The sequence below is a fragment of the Pristis pectinata genome, chromosome 6 (genome assembly GCF_009764475.1).
Source record: "Pristis pectinata isolate sPriPec2 chromosome 6, sPriPec2.1.pri, whole genome shotgun sequence".
In the NCBI taxonomy this organism is placed as follows: domain Eukaryota; kingdom Metazoa; phylum Chordata; class Chondrichthyes; order Rhinopristiformes; family Pristidae; genus Pristis; species Pristis pectinata.
This window is the reverse complement of record NC_067410.1, coordinates 14,772,294-14,786,202: the sequence shown is the minus strand read 5'-3', so window position 1 is coordinate 14,786,202 and position 13,909 is coordinate 14,772,294. Positions and strand designations below refer to the sequence as shown.

Below are 13,909 nucleotides of genomic sequence, written 5' to 3'. Positions count from 1 at the left end.
AAGCTGGTGTCCACAATGAACTTAAAGAACACTGTCAGCTTTGCAAGAACAAGGAGATATGGAAAATAACCACTGAATTAAAAGAAACTCTACATTAGTAGCTTCAATAGCAAAGATTTATCTCTAGAAAGTTTACTTTTCAATAGTGTTGAAGTTAGAAGATGTGGTTCAGAAGCAAAATTTTATTTGTGATCTGTCTCTCTCACCTTCTTGTTTTCATCCCGAAATGCTTGAAGGAAACGAGAACGTGCACTTTGCTTTTCAAGGTCCTGAAGAACAGCCTGTCTTTCTGCTTCTCGTGCTTCTTCTCCTTCTTTGACACGCTTAAACAGGGCGTAACGCTGTGCCTCCCACTGCTGATTCATCTGCCACTTTAGTAGCTGCCTGATCTCGCACCTTGAACAAGCAATCGTGGAAAGAGACTTTATTAGCTCGTTGGCAATTTCTGTTTTGCAGCTGAATATTACTGGTGCAGATCTCTTGCTTGTCCATATTGCCAACAACAAAAAAAGTCACATTTTAACTTGCTTTGACTACAATTTTGCAAAGTGCACCCTTTCATTAATGAGACTCTTTCATAGAAATAGAGAGCCATGCAACAAGCAAACAGGCCCTTGGCCCTCTGAATCCAAGCATCCATCTGCACTAATACCATTTTTATTCTCCCTACATTCCTATCAATTCCCCCCAGATTCTAACACTCACCTACATATGAAGGGCAATCTACCAACTTGCACGTTTTTGAGATGTGAGTGGAAACCAGAGCACCCAGAAAGGTCTCGGGAAGAATGTGCAAACACCACACAGACAGCATCAGAAGTCAGGATTGAACCTAGGCTGCTGGAGACGTGAGGCAGCAGCTTTACTATCTGTGAAACCATGTGTCTCTTTGAATGGAGGAGATTAAAAACAATATAAAATATTTTCTTTCTTTTAAAAAGTAAAATAAATGATTTTATTGAAGCATACTTCAAAAGCTCCAGTTTTTGTACTCAAACATCTACAGACCAAGCAGGAATTAGAATGTTAATGACTGTTGCTTTGTGAGTAAACATTGCAGCAAATTTGTGTAAAATGGGATAAGAAACCTCTTAAATTTTGTGATGGTTGAAGGCCCTGATGGACAAGAAGGTCTCCACCCATCAGCTTCTTGTGATTGCCTCCGGCCATCAAAATGGGCAGATGAGGCTCCAGAGCAGCAGCGGTGCCGTACTTCACTGAGCAAACCTAGATTATCCATTTCAGTCCTTGGACCACTGCTGGAGTCCACACATTCTGAAGCAAAAGTTAGAATGCTGCCACTGAGCCAGGACAATGTTACTAGATCAGGTTTATCAGGGAAGGGGGCATATGATTTTGAATTCATGTACAGATATATTCAGTAGGATTTCACTGGCAGTGAGCCAGCTATTCTGGGCACTTGTTGGTGCATTCTGGGTGTCTGTGCCCTGCTGCATGGAAGGTGCCGAAGGTCAGATGCAAGAATACTCGTCTGCTGTTGCACCTCTGGCATCACAGATTGCAGGACCATTCATGTATTGAGCTGAGGGCATCCTCAGCTTCACACCAGCCATAGATTGTATACATTGAAAGGGATCACTGACCTTCACTATAAACACAAGTGTAGGTTTGTTCCCCTAATTTTAATTTGCACAAGTTGAATCCGGTCTTAAATAAAACTATTTAATTTATTTTATATATCTTCAGATGTTTCTCAATGTCTCTGATGATCAGTGGAAAAAAGCCTTTATCAGCAATAGACCTTGCAGTCTATTGCTGATAAACGCTTGTCATGATGGTCTGTGGATGGGACCTGACTTTCCACCATCAAGTCATGGATTGCTCTGCTCCGTGAAACAACTGCAGCCATGACACTGGTTGGACTTCGGGAGCATCTGGTCACAATATACAAGTGTGACCTGCGAGAGTAAACGAGGTGTAAGCTGGGCTTAATATGATCTGTCCCATTATACCAGATGGAAGCATCCTACAGACTGCTTTGTGTTCTCTTACCTATACTCCTCCTTCTCAGCCACAGAACCATAAAATGGGCGTTGCCAGCCCTGATGATACCTACAAAGTAACAACACATTGATCAATGATCACCTTTAAGAACATCAAGTATACATGTTAAATCAAGCATGGTTCATCAATACTATGGAAGAGCTTTCTAAAAGTAGCATTGATCTTATAACGGGATATAGATCCAATAAAATTAGAAATTGGGACGTTCATCAGAAAATATTGCAGGTTATAGACAGAGTTAAATGGTCCCACATGCAATAAACTGAAGCAAAGTCAAAGTTGAGTTTATTGTTATATGCACAAGTACATTTATACACAGGTGCAATGAAAAACTTACTTGCAGCAGCATCACAGGCACATAGCATCAGATAGGCAGATTCACAAGAAAAATATAAACATAAATTAAACAATTTTTACAACAAAGAACACAATTAGAACAAAAAAACAAAGTCCATTTTAGTGCAAAGTGATCAAAGTGTTGCTGAACTGTAGTGATTAGGGTTGTGCCGGTTGGTTCAAGACCGAATGGTTGAAGGGAAGTAGCTGCTCTTGAACCTGGTGGTGTGGGACTTCAGGCTTCTGTACCTCCTACTTGATGGTAGCTGCGAGAAGATGGCTTTATTGCCTTACTTTGGTGGCAGCCTGGCTTAGTCTTTGTTGAGATCCGTTTCAACACAGGTGCTGGTTTCCAGTAAAATATCAGTTCACTCAATGGGACATTCAGAATAAGCTAAATATATTGAAACAAAGCAAAGGGTTTGGACCTTGACCAGATCTCAGCGATTATACTAGAGGGAAGCAAATAAAAAATAATAGTTGAAATAAAAACAAAAAATTCTGAAAATATTCAGCGGGTCAGTGATCATTTGTGCAGAGGGAAACAGTTATAGTTTGAGGTTGATAATCTTTCAGCATAACTTTCTGAATGATTATTGGCCTGAAACATTAACTCTGTTTCTTTCTCTGCAGATGCTGCCTGACCTGCTGAATATTTCTAGCATTTACTGCTTTATTATAAGGCTAGAGACATGTGTGCCAGAACCAGCCAACATGATCCAGGACAGCTTCAACACTGACTTTGACTGTGTGATTCCTTACTTACAAGCTAACCACAAATTGTAGGATAGATTTAATCTCACCAATCATCACCCCATTAGTCTTTGGGGAAAAAAAAGAGAAAGAAAATTCCTATCGTCCTTCTATTAATCAGCAGCATGGTGATGGAAGTTATCAGTGGTGCCACCAATCAACAGCTGCTCACCATTTTAGTGGGCCAGAGCCTGCCGACTCTGCAATGAATGACTCCTCCAGTGATATCTCAACCTGTTACAGGGCTCAAGCCAGGAATGTGATAAAACACTGACCACTCTCCTGGATGGGTGGAACCGCAACACATTCCAAAAGCTTAATGCTATCTACAACATTGGCACTGAAGCTAATGTCCACCTCCGTGGCTGCTGAATGTAAATCTATCAAGGGGATGCACTGCACAACTTATTAAGCTTGCTACCACTTCTCTTTGGACCCCAGAAACTTTCACAAAGACAACAGCAGCATTGTCATAGGAACATCATCACCTCTCCAAGTCAAATCGCATCTTGGCTTGAAAATATTCATTCCTTCATTATTGCTAGGTTCGAATCCTGGAATCCCCTACCAAATGCCATTGTGAGAGCTCCTCAGCAGCTCAAGAGATATGGTCAGTCAGCAGCATGGAATTGTAGAACCACCATACCACAGAAAGAGCCCATTGAGTCCACACCAGCTCTTCATAGAAGAATCCCAGCAATCCATTTGGAATAATAGGATTGTTACAATGAATTGAGTTCTTAAAGTGCCTTAAACCTGCCACCAATGGAGAAATATTTCGCTTCATGTACCATTGCCATTAACAGCTTGACTGAGATCTGGAACTCAGTGTTTGGAGGAGTGGGAACCTTTGTCTTACCCTTTGATTCAACGAAGTGTCAAAAGATACACCAAGTAAAAGTTTCAACACTGCATATCTGGCAAATTTCCTTGACACAAGTGCAGGATGGAAGATGCACACTAGAGGGCACTCCTGCCCATATAAAGCATCTACTTAATGTAGCTGTTGTGTTTTAATTGTTTTTGCAAAGTATTTTATGAAAACATTGTCATCTTCACAGAATACAAGATTTTTTGCCTTTGCTACTATTTTGTCTGTAACCTCTTTAACCTGACCTACTCACCAATCAGAACGAAAAAATAACAAGATGCTGGAGGAAGTCAGCAGACTAGGCAGCATCCGTGGAGAAAAGCAGACGGTCAACGTTTCAGGTCAGGACCCTTCTTCAGGAAGCCCCCTATACAGAGGGGGAAACAGACCAGTGATAGGTGGACAAAAGAGAGGAGGTGGGTTGGGCACAAGGTGGTGATAGATAGATACAGGTAAGAGATAGCGATAGGCAGATGCGGGCGAGGAGGGGAGAGCAGATCCACCAGGGGATGGGTCAAAAGTATGGAGGCAGGCGCCCCATGGGGATAGGGAAGGGAAAAAAAGGCAAGGAGAAAAGAAGAGGCATTGGTTTGGGGGGTGGGGGGCAGTGGTTTACTTAAAGTGGGGGAATTTAATGTTCGTACCGTTAGGCTGTAAGGTCCCAAGACAGAAAATGAGGTTCTGTTCCTCCAGTTTGCGCTTGGACCTCCTGGCAGTGGAGGAGGCCGAGGACTGACATATCTGTGATGGAGTGGGAGTGAGAGCTGATGTCACTGGTAAGGGGGAGATGCAGATTGCAGTTACGGACGGAGAGCAGGTGTTCTACAAAATGGTCACCTAGTCTGCGTTTGATCTCGCCAATGTAGAGGAGGCCACACTTGGAGCACCGAATGCAGTAGATGATATTAAGGCAGGGGCAGGTGACTCTCTGTTTCACCCGAAAAGACTGTTTGGGTCCCTGGATGGAGGTGATGGAGGTGGTGTAGGGGCAGTGAAAAGTCTCCGGGGTGGGAGCAGGATGGGTGGGAAAGGAGGAGTGAACTAGGGAATCACGGAGAGAGCAGTCCCTGCGAAAGGCAGAAAAGGGTGGGGAGGGGAAGATATGCTTGGTGGTGGGGTCCTGTTGGAGATGGCGGAAGTGGAGGAGAATGATGTGTTGGATACGTAGGCTGGTGGGATGGAATGTGAGGACAAGGGAGGACCCTGTCCCTGTTGGGTCTGGGAGGGATGGGGGTGAGAGTAGTGAGGGCTTTTTCTCCATGGATGCTGCCTGACCTGCTGAGTTCCTCCAGCATCTTGTTTTTTCATCTGGATTCCAGCATCTGCAGTCCTTTGTTTCTCCTACAATCAGAATGTAGCCTTGGAGACACAAGAGACTGCAGAGGCTGAAATCTGGAGCGACAAACAATCTGCTGGAGGGTAAAACGATACAGACTGCAGAGTACAGTGTCACAGCTACAGAGAGAGTGCAGTGCAGGTAGACAATAAGGTGCAAGGTCATAACAAGGTAGATTGTGAGGTCAAGAGTCCGTCTCATCGTATAAGGGAACTGTTCAATAGTCTTATCACAGTGGGGTAGAAGCTGCCCTTGAGCCTGGTGGTATGTGCCCTCAGGCTCCTGTATCTTCTGCCTGATGGGAGAGGAGAGAAGAGAGAATGACCCAGGTGGGTGGGGTCTTTGATCATGCTGGCTGCTTCACCAAGGCAGTGAGAGGTATAGACAGAATCCATGGAGGGGAGGCTGGTTATGTGACGTGCTGGGCTGCGTCCACGTTATATTCAAAGATTTCCCATGGTCTTTTGAAAGAGATAAACATGTGGAGGTTATTTTTTTTATTGCAGGAGACAATAATCCAACATTTGGAGTAATGAGGGATTTTCTTGGTCCTCAAAAAAAGAGACATACACCTGAACCCAAGAACAACCATGCTTCATGCGTCACCCACCAACTTGCACAAAGCCAGTGGTTGCCTGGCGTTTTGTATGACTAGCACCAATGTTTGAAGAGGCAGTTTGTTTATCATTAAGTTTACTTTGCCACACATGCCCCATGCAGGAAAATTCTTTGTTAAATAGAGCTGAAGCTAATAAAAGATCATGTTGACAGTTGACATTCAAAACCTCTTTTCACAGCAACTGTATCCAAGCAACACAGCCTGGAGATTCATTTAATAATGTTACATACTGTCTCAAATTATAGGCACTGCAACTGAGTTCAGAATTTGCCAAGAAAAAAAGACATTTCCTTTCATTTCAAAAATGGTGGCGGGGCGGGGGGGGTGGTGGTGGCGGTGGTGTTTTACACCAATAAAATTTTTCGGTATTGTTCATGCAAATTACTGTCTTTTGTCAATGAATCAGTTACCTCAATATGTTTAAGGTGGTCACCTACATGTTTCATATTTCGAGTCTTTTTGCAACAGGTGATGACTGTTCAGAACACCCTTCAGTTATCTCTGTGTGAGAAATACTACATGAATGCAATTTGCTATTGATAGTTCAACAGGCTTATTCACAATAATCCCATGATCAGTGTAATTTTCCACTTGTTTGTTTAATGCAAAAACACTGAAATTCCAGAGGAGGTGTGCCCTTCTCTGTCATTTCTCAAACTTCATTAACTTGCAATATTGGAATTGAGATACTATAGTGGCGTTTAAGATACAATAGTGGCGTTTAAGAGGCTTTTAGATAGGCACATGAATATGCAGAGAATGGGCAGGATATGGATCATGTGCAGGCAGAAGAGAATTAGCTTAATTCAGCATCCTGTTCGGTGCAGACGTTGTGGGCTGAAGGGCCTGTTCCTGAGCTGTGCTGTTCTATGTTCTAACTTATGAGGAATGGAACCTGCGTTACAAGACAATGGACAGGCAGTAAGTAATCCCTAAATCAGGTGTCTCAGTCTTGATTCCACACTTGCAGCTGACATTTACATGCCACCAGCATGCTGAACAGGTGAAAGCACTCTTTCGTCTAGAAGGCATCTAAAGCCAAGCGACCTGGCCCTCTAGAAGGCCAACAGGATTTCTTGGGTAAAGCAACTGGAGATTAAAGTTGAGGGTCAATATGAGGAAGCCCGGACAATTGCCTTCAGAGGAGAGCAATGACTCAGTTTTCTTGTACATCCCATTCAGGTGCTGGATGTACATTGAAGTAACGACAGGGCTGCCTGGTCACCTCATGCACTGAAGTGTCCTGGATTCTGGAACCATGGCAGGGTTGGAGCTGGAGAGGCACAATCATGGTCAACTTCAAAATCGCGACCTGTTGAATTACGAGGCCACTATCTCCCTTGTTTTACTGAATTGCACCTGCCCTGGTATCCCAGCAACCTAACAGAACTTTGTCAGAGAAAAGCTCAACATGTTCATTTGATACTTGTTTGCCTGCCCTTTTACATATTCAGAGCAAATGCATTAGTGCCACCATTATACGAACAGAGATGAATGTCAAGTGAACACGTTAAACATACATGTGTTAATATTACAAATAGTAATTTTTAAGCTCTAATTTCTCCCTAGGTACAACCTTGTTTGCTTTAGTGGTTATTTCAGTATGTGGTTCAAACTTGGAGACTTTGTTCCCACTGCCTTCACTAGAACAACAAGGTGTCCCAAGCAGCTAAGGTTAATACTTCTTTGAACCCAGGAATGTTGGAACTTCCAGATAATCCTGTGGTATACCTTTAATTTCTATTGTGGAACACTGTCAATAGCCTCATAATTATTAAACTAAGTAACCACATTCACTGCAGTTTTTTTGCCTACCTGTTATACTCCTTCTGTCGCATTACCAGAGCCCTTTGTTGATTATGGTGGTGAGCTGCAAAGGTTTCTAGACTGACCGTGCGTCTCTTCACCCCGGGTGGGTGTAGAGGATTAATACGTGGACCATGCTATTAATGACAAAAGACCACATAATCAGTCCTCCAACCAGAGATCTTCATGCCAACTGAAATGGTTCAATGATCAGATGTCCTAGCTACATAATTCTCTTACCATTGTTGAGTGGCATAGACAGGGTAGATAGCAGAGAACTTTTCCCCACAGCAAAGGTATCTAAAGCTAAAGGGCATATGTTTATGGTAAGGTGTAAGGATCCGGAATGCACTTTCCGAGTGGGTGGAAGAGGTGGATACTCTCAAATTAAGAAGTGTCTAAACAAACTGTTTAATCCTCAACACACAGAAGGCAACGGACTGGAAATGGGATTTGTATAGATAGGTACTGATGATTGGCATGGATATAGTTGGCCAAAGGGCTTTTGACTGTGCTGTGTGACTCAATAACTCTAATCTTCCATGTTAAAACGTTAACCAAGTTGTCACCAATGGTGGTTGTACCACTAAGACTTTTTTAAAATATACTAATAACAGAAATGTCTATGCAGTGAGTGGAAGATAGAGATACAAATACTAAGTAGGTAAGATTAATCTCAGTTGGTCACACTGGTGTGTTACTAAGTTTGGATTACCAAAGCTTCTCCAGCCTGCCCAGCCCTAGCATTGTCACTAAGTACGACCTTTTAAGTTCCCATCTGGCAACACTTTTTGAGCTCAACTTGTACACAAGAGCTTTCAAACCCTTAAGAAATATTTCCAAACTTTAAGAAATATGGCTTTGATTCAAAAAGAAAATGTCAAAATATAAAAATATTGCATAAAAAGATAATAAAACCTTTGACCAGTTTATTAGTGTGTCTTTAATCTTCATCACTTTAAGTATCTCTATCCCAGTTTCCTTGCAACCTCCTCTGTTCCAAGAAGGGTAACTTTTAAGAGGAAGCAATGTTTAAAAGGCAGTCAGACAGACACATGAACAGGCATAAACTGAGGGATAAAGGTCATGTGCAGGCAGGTTGCATGTTGCCCTGAGAGCCAAGGGCTGATTAAGGATAGTCAGCATGGCTTTGTGCATGGTACATTGTGTTTAACGAATCTTGTAGTGTTTTTCAAGGAGGTTACCAAGAAAGTAGATGAAGGAAAGGCTGTGGGTGTTGTCTACATGGACTTTAGTAAGGTCTTTGACAAGGTCCCACATGGGAGGTTAGTTCAGAAGGTTCAGACACTAGGTATCCATGGAAAGGTTGTAACCTGAATTCGAAATTGGCTGTGTGGGAGAAGACAGAGAGTGGTAGTGGACAATTGTTTCTCAGACTGGAGGCCTGTGACTAGTGGTGTGCCTCAGGGATCTGTGCTGGGGCCATTGTTGTTTGTTGTCCCTATCAATGATCTAGATGATAATGTGGTAAATTGGATCAGCAAGTTTGCTGATGATACTAAGATTGGAGGCATAGTGGACAGCGAGGAAGGCTTTCAAAGCTTGCAGAGGGATCTGAACCAACTGGAAGAATGGGCCAGAAAATGGCAGATGGAATTTAATGCAGACAAGTGTGAGGTGTTGCATTTTGGAAGGACAATCAAGGTAGGACGTACACAGTAAATGGTAGGGCAGTGAGGAGTGCAGGGGAACAAAGGGATCTGGGAGTTCAGATACATAATTCCCTGAAAGTGGCGCCACAGGTAGACAGGGTTGTAAAGAAGGCATTTGGCATCCTGGCATTCTTAAATCAAAGTACTGAGTATAGGAGTGTGGATGTTATGGTGAGGTTGTACAAGACATTGGTGAGGCCAAATTTGGAGTATTGTGTGTAGTTCTGGTCACCTAACTATAGGAAGGATATTTGTAAGACTGAAAGAGTGCAGAGGAGGTTTACTAGAATGTTGCCGGGTCTTCAGGAGTTGAGTTACAGGGAAAGACTGAACAGGTTAGGACTTTATTCCTTGGAGCGCAGAAAAATGAGGGGAGATTTGATAGAGGTTTACAAAATTATGAGGGGTATAGACAAAGTAAATGCGAGTAGGCTCTTTCTGCCTAGATTAGGAGAGATAAGCACGAGAGGACATGGCTTTAGGGTGAAAGGGGAAAGGTTTAGGGGGAACATTAGGGAGAACTTCTTCACTCAAAGAGTGGTGGGAGTATGGAAGGGGCTGCCATCTGATGTAGTAAATGCAGGCTCACTCTTGAGTTTTAAGAATAAATTGGATCGATACATGGACGGGAGAGGTCTGGAGGGTTATGGACTGGGTGCAGGTAAATGGGACTAGTGGAATACCATTTCAGCACAGACTAGAAGGGCCAAATGGCCTGTTTTCTGTGCTGTAGTGTTCTATGGTTCTAGGTGTGGAGTTTAAATTGACATCATGGTTGTCACTGTGGGCTGAAGGGCCTGTTCCTGTGCTGTACTGTTCCATGTTGTGTATTCTAACTCCAGTTTTGCTGGTCTATTCAGGCAATTAAAGTCCATCATTCTTCAGTCATTTTAGTAAATCTCTGCTGCATCCTATCTGAATCTTTTACCTCTTTCCTAATGTATGACACTCAGAACTGGGCACAAGACTCCATCTGTGGCAGAATTGACGTTATAAAGATTCATCATGGCTCCCTTGCCTGTAGACCTTATGCCTCTATTTATATACCCAGGGTTCTCAACCTAGTCTGTCTTTTCGGACCATTTCAGATGTACTCCCCGAGACCGCTCTGTTCTTGCAGCTCTTTTAGGATTATTGCCTCTAGTTTATATTGCCTAATGCATCCTATTAAAGTGAAAAGCTTTGCATTTCTCAGCACTAAAATTCATTTGTCACTGACCCATCCATTCCAGCAGCCTGTCTACATCTCATCCAGGTCTACTACTCTGCTCTTCATGGTTCATGGTGCCTCCAAGTGTTGTGTCATAGAACATCACAGCACAATACAGGCCCTTCAGCCCATGATGTTGTGCCGACCTTTTAGCCTACTCTAAGTTCAATATAACCATTCCCTCCCACATACCCCTCCATTTTTCTATCATGCATATGCCTATCTGTGAGTCTCTTAAGTGTACCTAATGTATCTGCCTCTACCAGCAGCCCAGGCAGTGAGTTCCATACACTCACCACTCTCTGTGTAAAAAACTTACCTCTGATATCCTCCCTGTGCTTTCCTCCAATCACCTTAAAATTATGATTCTTCATGATAGCCATTTCCGCCCTGGGAAAATGTCTCTGGCTGTCCACTCGATCTATGCCTCTTATCATCTTGTACACCTCTATCAGATCACCTCTCATCTTCCTTCGCTCTACAGAGAAAAGCCCTAGCTCACTCAACCTATCCTCGTAAGACATGCTCTCCAATCCAGGCAGCATCCTGGTAAATCTCCTTTGCACCCTCTCTAAAGCTTCCACATCCTTCCTATAATGAGGAGACCAGAAGTGAACACAATATTCTAAGTGCGGTCTAACCAGGGTTGTATAGAGCTGCAACATTACCTGGCAGCTCTTGAACTCAGTCCCCCAACTAATGAAGGCCAACATACCATACGCCTTCTTAACAACCCTATCAACCTGCGCAGCAACTTTGATGGATCTATGGACGTGGACCCCAAGAGCCTTCTGTTCCTCCACGCTGCTAAGAATCCTGCCATTGACCTTGTACTCTGCCTTCAAATTCGACCTTCCAAAGTGAATCACTTCACACTTTTCTGGGTTGAACTCATTTGCCACTTCTCAGCCCATCAATGACCCGTTGTAACCCTCGACAACCTTCTACGCTATCCACAACACCACCAACCTTCATGTCATTTTCAAACTTACTAACCCACCCTTCTACTTCCTCATCCAAGTCATTTATAAAAATCACAAAGAGCAGGGGTCTCAGAACAGATCCCCGTGGAACACCACTGGTCACCGACCACCAAGCAGAATATGCTCCATCTACAACCACCCTCTGCCTTCTATGGGCGTGCCAATTCCGAATCTACACAGCCAAGTTTCCCTGGATACCATGCCTCCCAACCTTCTGAGTGAGTCTATCATGGGGAACCTTATCAAATGCCTTACTAAAGTCCATATACACCACATCCACTGCTCTATCCTCATCAATGTGTTTTGTCACATCTTCAAAGAATTCAATCAGGCATGTGAAGCATGACCTGCCACTCACAAAACCAATGCTGACTATGCTTCTCCAAATGCTCATAAATCCTGTCCCTAAGAATCTTTTCCAATAATTTGCCCACCACTGAAGTAAGACTCACTGGTCTATAATTCCCAGGGTTATCCCTACTCCCTTTCTTGAACAAAGGAATAACGTTTGCCACCCTCCAATCATCGCCAAGGGCTCAGAAGTCTCTTTCCTCACTTCCCATAGTGTCCTTGGGATATATCCCATCCAGCTCCGGGAACTTATCTATCCTAATGTTCTTCAAAAGTTCCAGCACATCCTCCTTCTTAACATCGACATGTTCTAGCTTATCAGCCTGTTTTACGCTGTCCTCACAAACGTCAAGGTCTCTCTCACAGGTGAATACTGAAGCAAAGTATTCATTAAGGACCTCCCCTACCTCCTCCAACTCCAGGCACGTTTCCTCCTCTATCCCTAATCGGTCCTACCTTCACTCTAGTCATCCTCCTGTTCTTCACATACGAGTAGAATGCCTTGGGGTTTTCCTTAATCCTTCTCACCAAGGCCTTCTAATGCCCCCTTTTAGTTCTCCTAAGTTAATTCTTAAGCTCCTTCCTGCCTACCTTGTAACTCTCCAGAGCCCTGTCTGATCCTTGCTTCCTGAACCTTAAGTAAGCTTCTTTTTCCCTCTTCACTAGATATTTCACCTCTCTTGTTCCTTCACCCTACCATCCTTTTCCTGCCTCAATGGGACAAACCTATCCAGAACCCCCTGCAAGTGATCTCTAAACAACCTCCACATTTCCATTGTGCATTTCCCTGAATACATCTGCTCCCAATTTACACTCCCAAATTCCTGCCTAATAGCATCATAATTCCCCCTCCCCCAATTGAATACCGTCTGCTCCTATCCCTCTCCAAGGCAAGAGTAAAGGTCGGGGAGTTGTGGTCACTGTCTCCGAAATGCTCACCCACCGAGAGATCTGACACCTGACCAGGTCCATTGCCTAGTACCAGAGCCAGAATGGCCTCTCCTCTAGTTGGCCTGATTACATATTGTGTCAGGGATCATTCCTGGACACACCTAACAAATTCAGCCCCATCCAAACCTTTTGCACTGAGGAGGTACCAATCAATATTAGAGAAGTTGAAATCACCCATGACAACAACCGTTATTTTTGCACCTTTCCAAAATCTGCCTCCCGATCTGTTCTTCAGTGTGTCTGTTGCTATTGGGGGGATGCGGGGGGCGGGGATGTGGTCTGTAGAATACTCCCAATAGAGTGATCACTCCCTTCCTGTTTCTGACTTCCACCCACACTGACTCAGTGGACGATCCATCTAGGATGTCTTCCCTTTCTGCAGCTGTGATACTATCTCTGATTAACAATGCCACTCCCCCATCTATTTTACCTCCCCCCCTGTCCCTTTCAAAACATCTAAACCCCAGAATATCCAGTAGCCATTCCTGCCCTTGTGACAGCCAAGTTTCTGTAATGGCCACAACAACGTAGTTCCATGTACTGACCCATGCTCTAAGTTCATCACCCTTGTTCCTGATACTTCTTGCATTAAAATAGACACACTTCAACCCATCCAACTGACTGCAAATTTGCCCAATCAAATGCCTATCCTTCCTCACAGTCTTTCTACATGCTGCATCAACCTGTACACCTACTGCCCCATCCTCTGACCTATCACTCAGGTTCCCATCCAAACTAGTTTAAACCCTCTGCAACAGCTCTAGCAAACCTGCCCACAAGGATATTGGTCCCCCTCCAGTTCAAGTGCAACCTGTCCCTTTTGCACAGGTCATGCCTTCCCCAGAAGAGATCCCAATGATCCACAGATCTGAAACCCCACCCCCTGCACCAATTTCTCAGCCACACATTCATCCGCCGGATCAACCTTGAATCAACCGAAACACCCTCACTGATGCGTGGCACAGGCAGCAATCCAGACATCACTACCCTTGAGG

At 43.8% G+C, this 13,909-nt stretch overlaps 1 protein-coding gene across 1 annotated transcript in view; it reads right to left on the bottom strand.

The window, feature by feature from the left end:
* Window positions 1–13,909, bottom strand: part of LOC127571314 (uncharacterized) — a 31,177-nt gene that overhangs the window by 5,281 nt on the left and 11,987 nt on the right. Inside the window, exons 4-6 of the mRNA XM_052017586.1 lie at window positions 7,756–7,883; window positions 2,014–2,073; window positions 207–396 (exon numbers count right to left, since the gene is read on the bottom strand). Coding sequence (XP_051873546.1) covers window positions 207–396; window positions 2,014–2,073; window positions 7,756–7,883 — 378 coding nt within the window. The remainder of the gene's footprint in view (window positions 1–206; window positions 397–2,013; window positions 2,074–7,755; window positions 7,884–13,909) is intronic.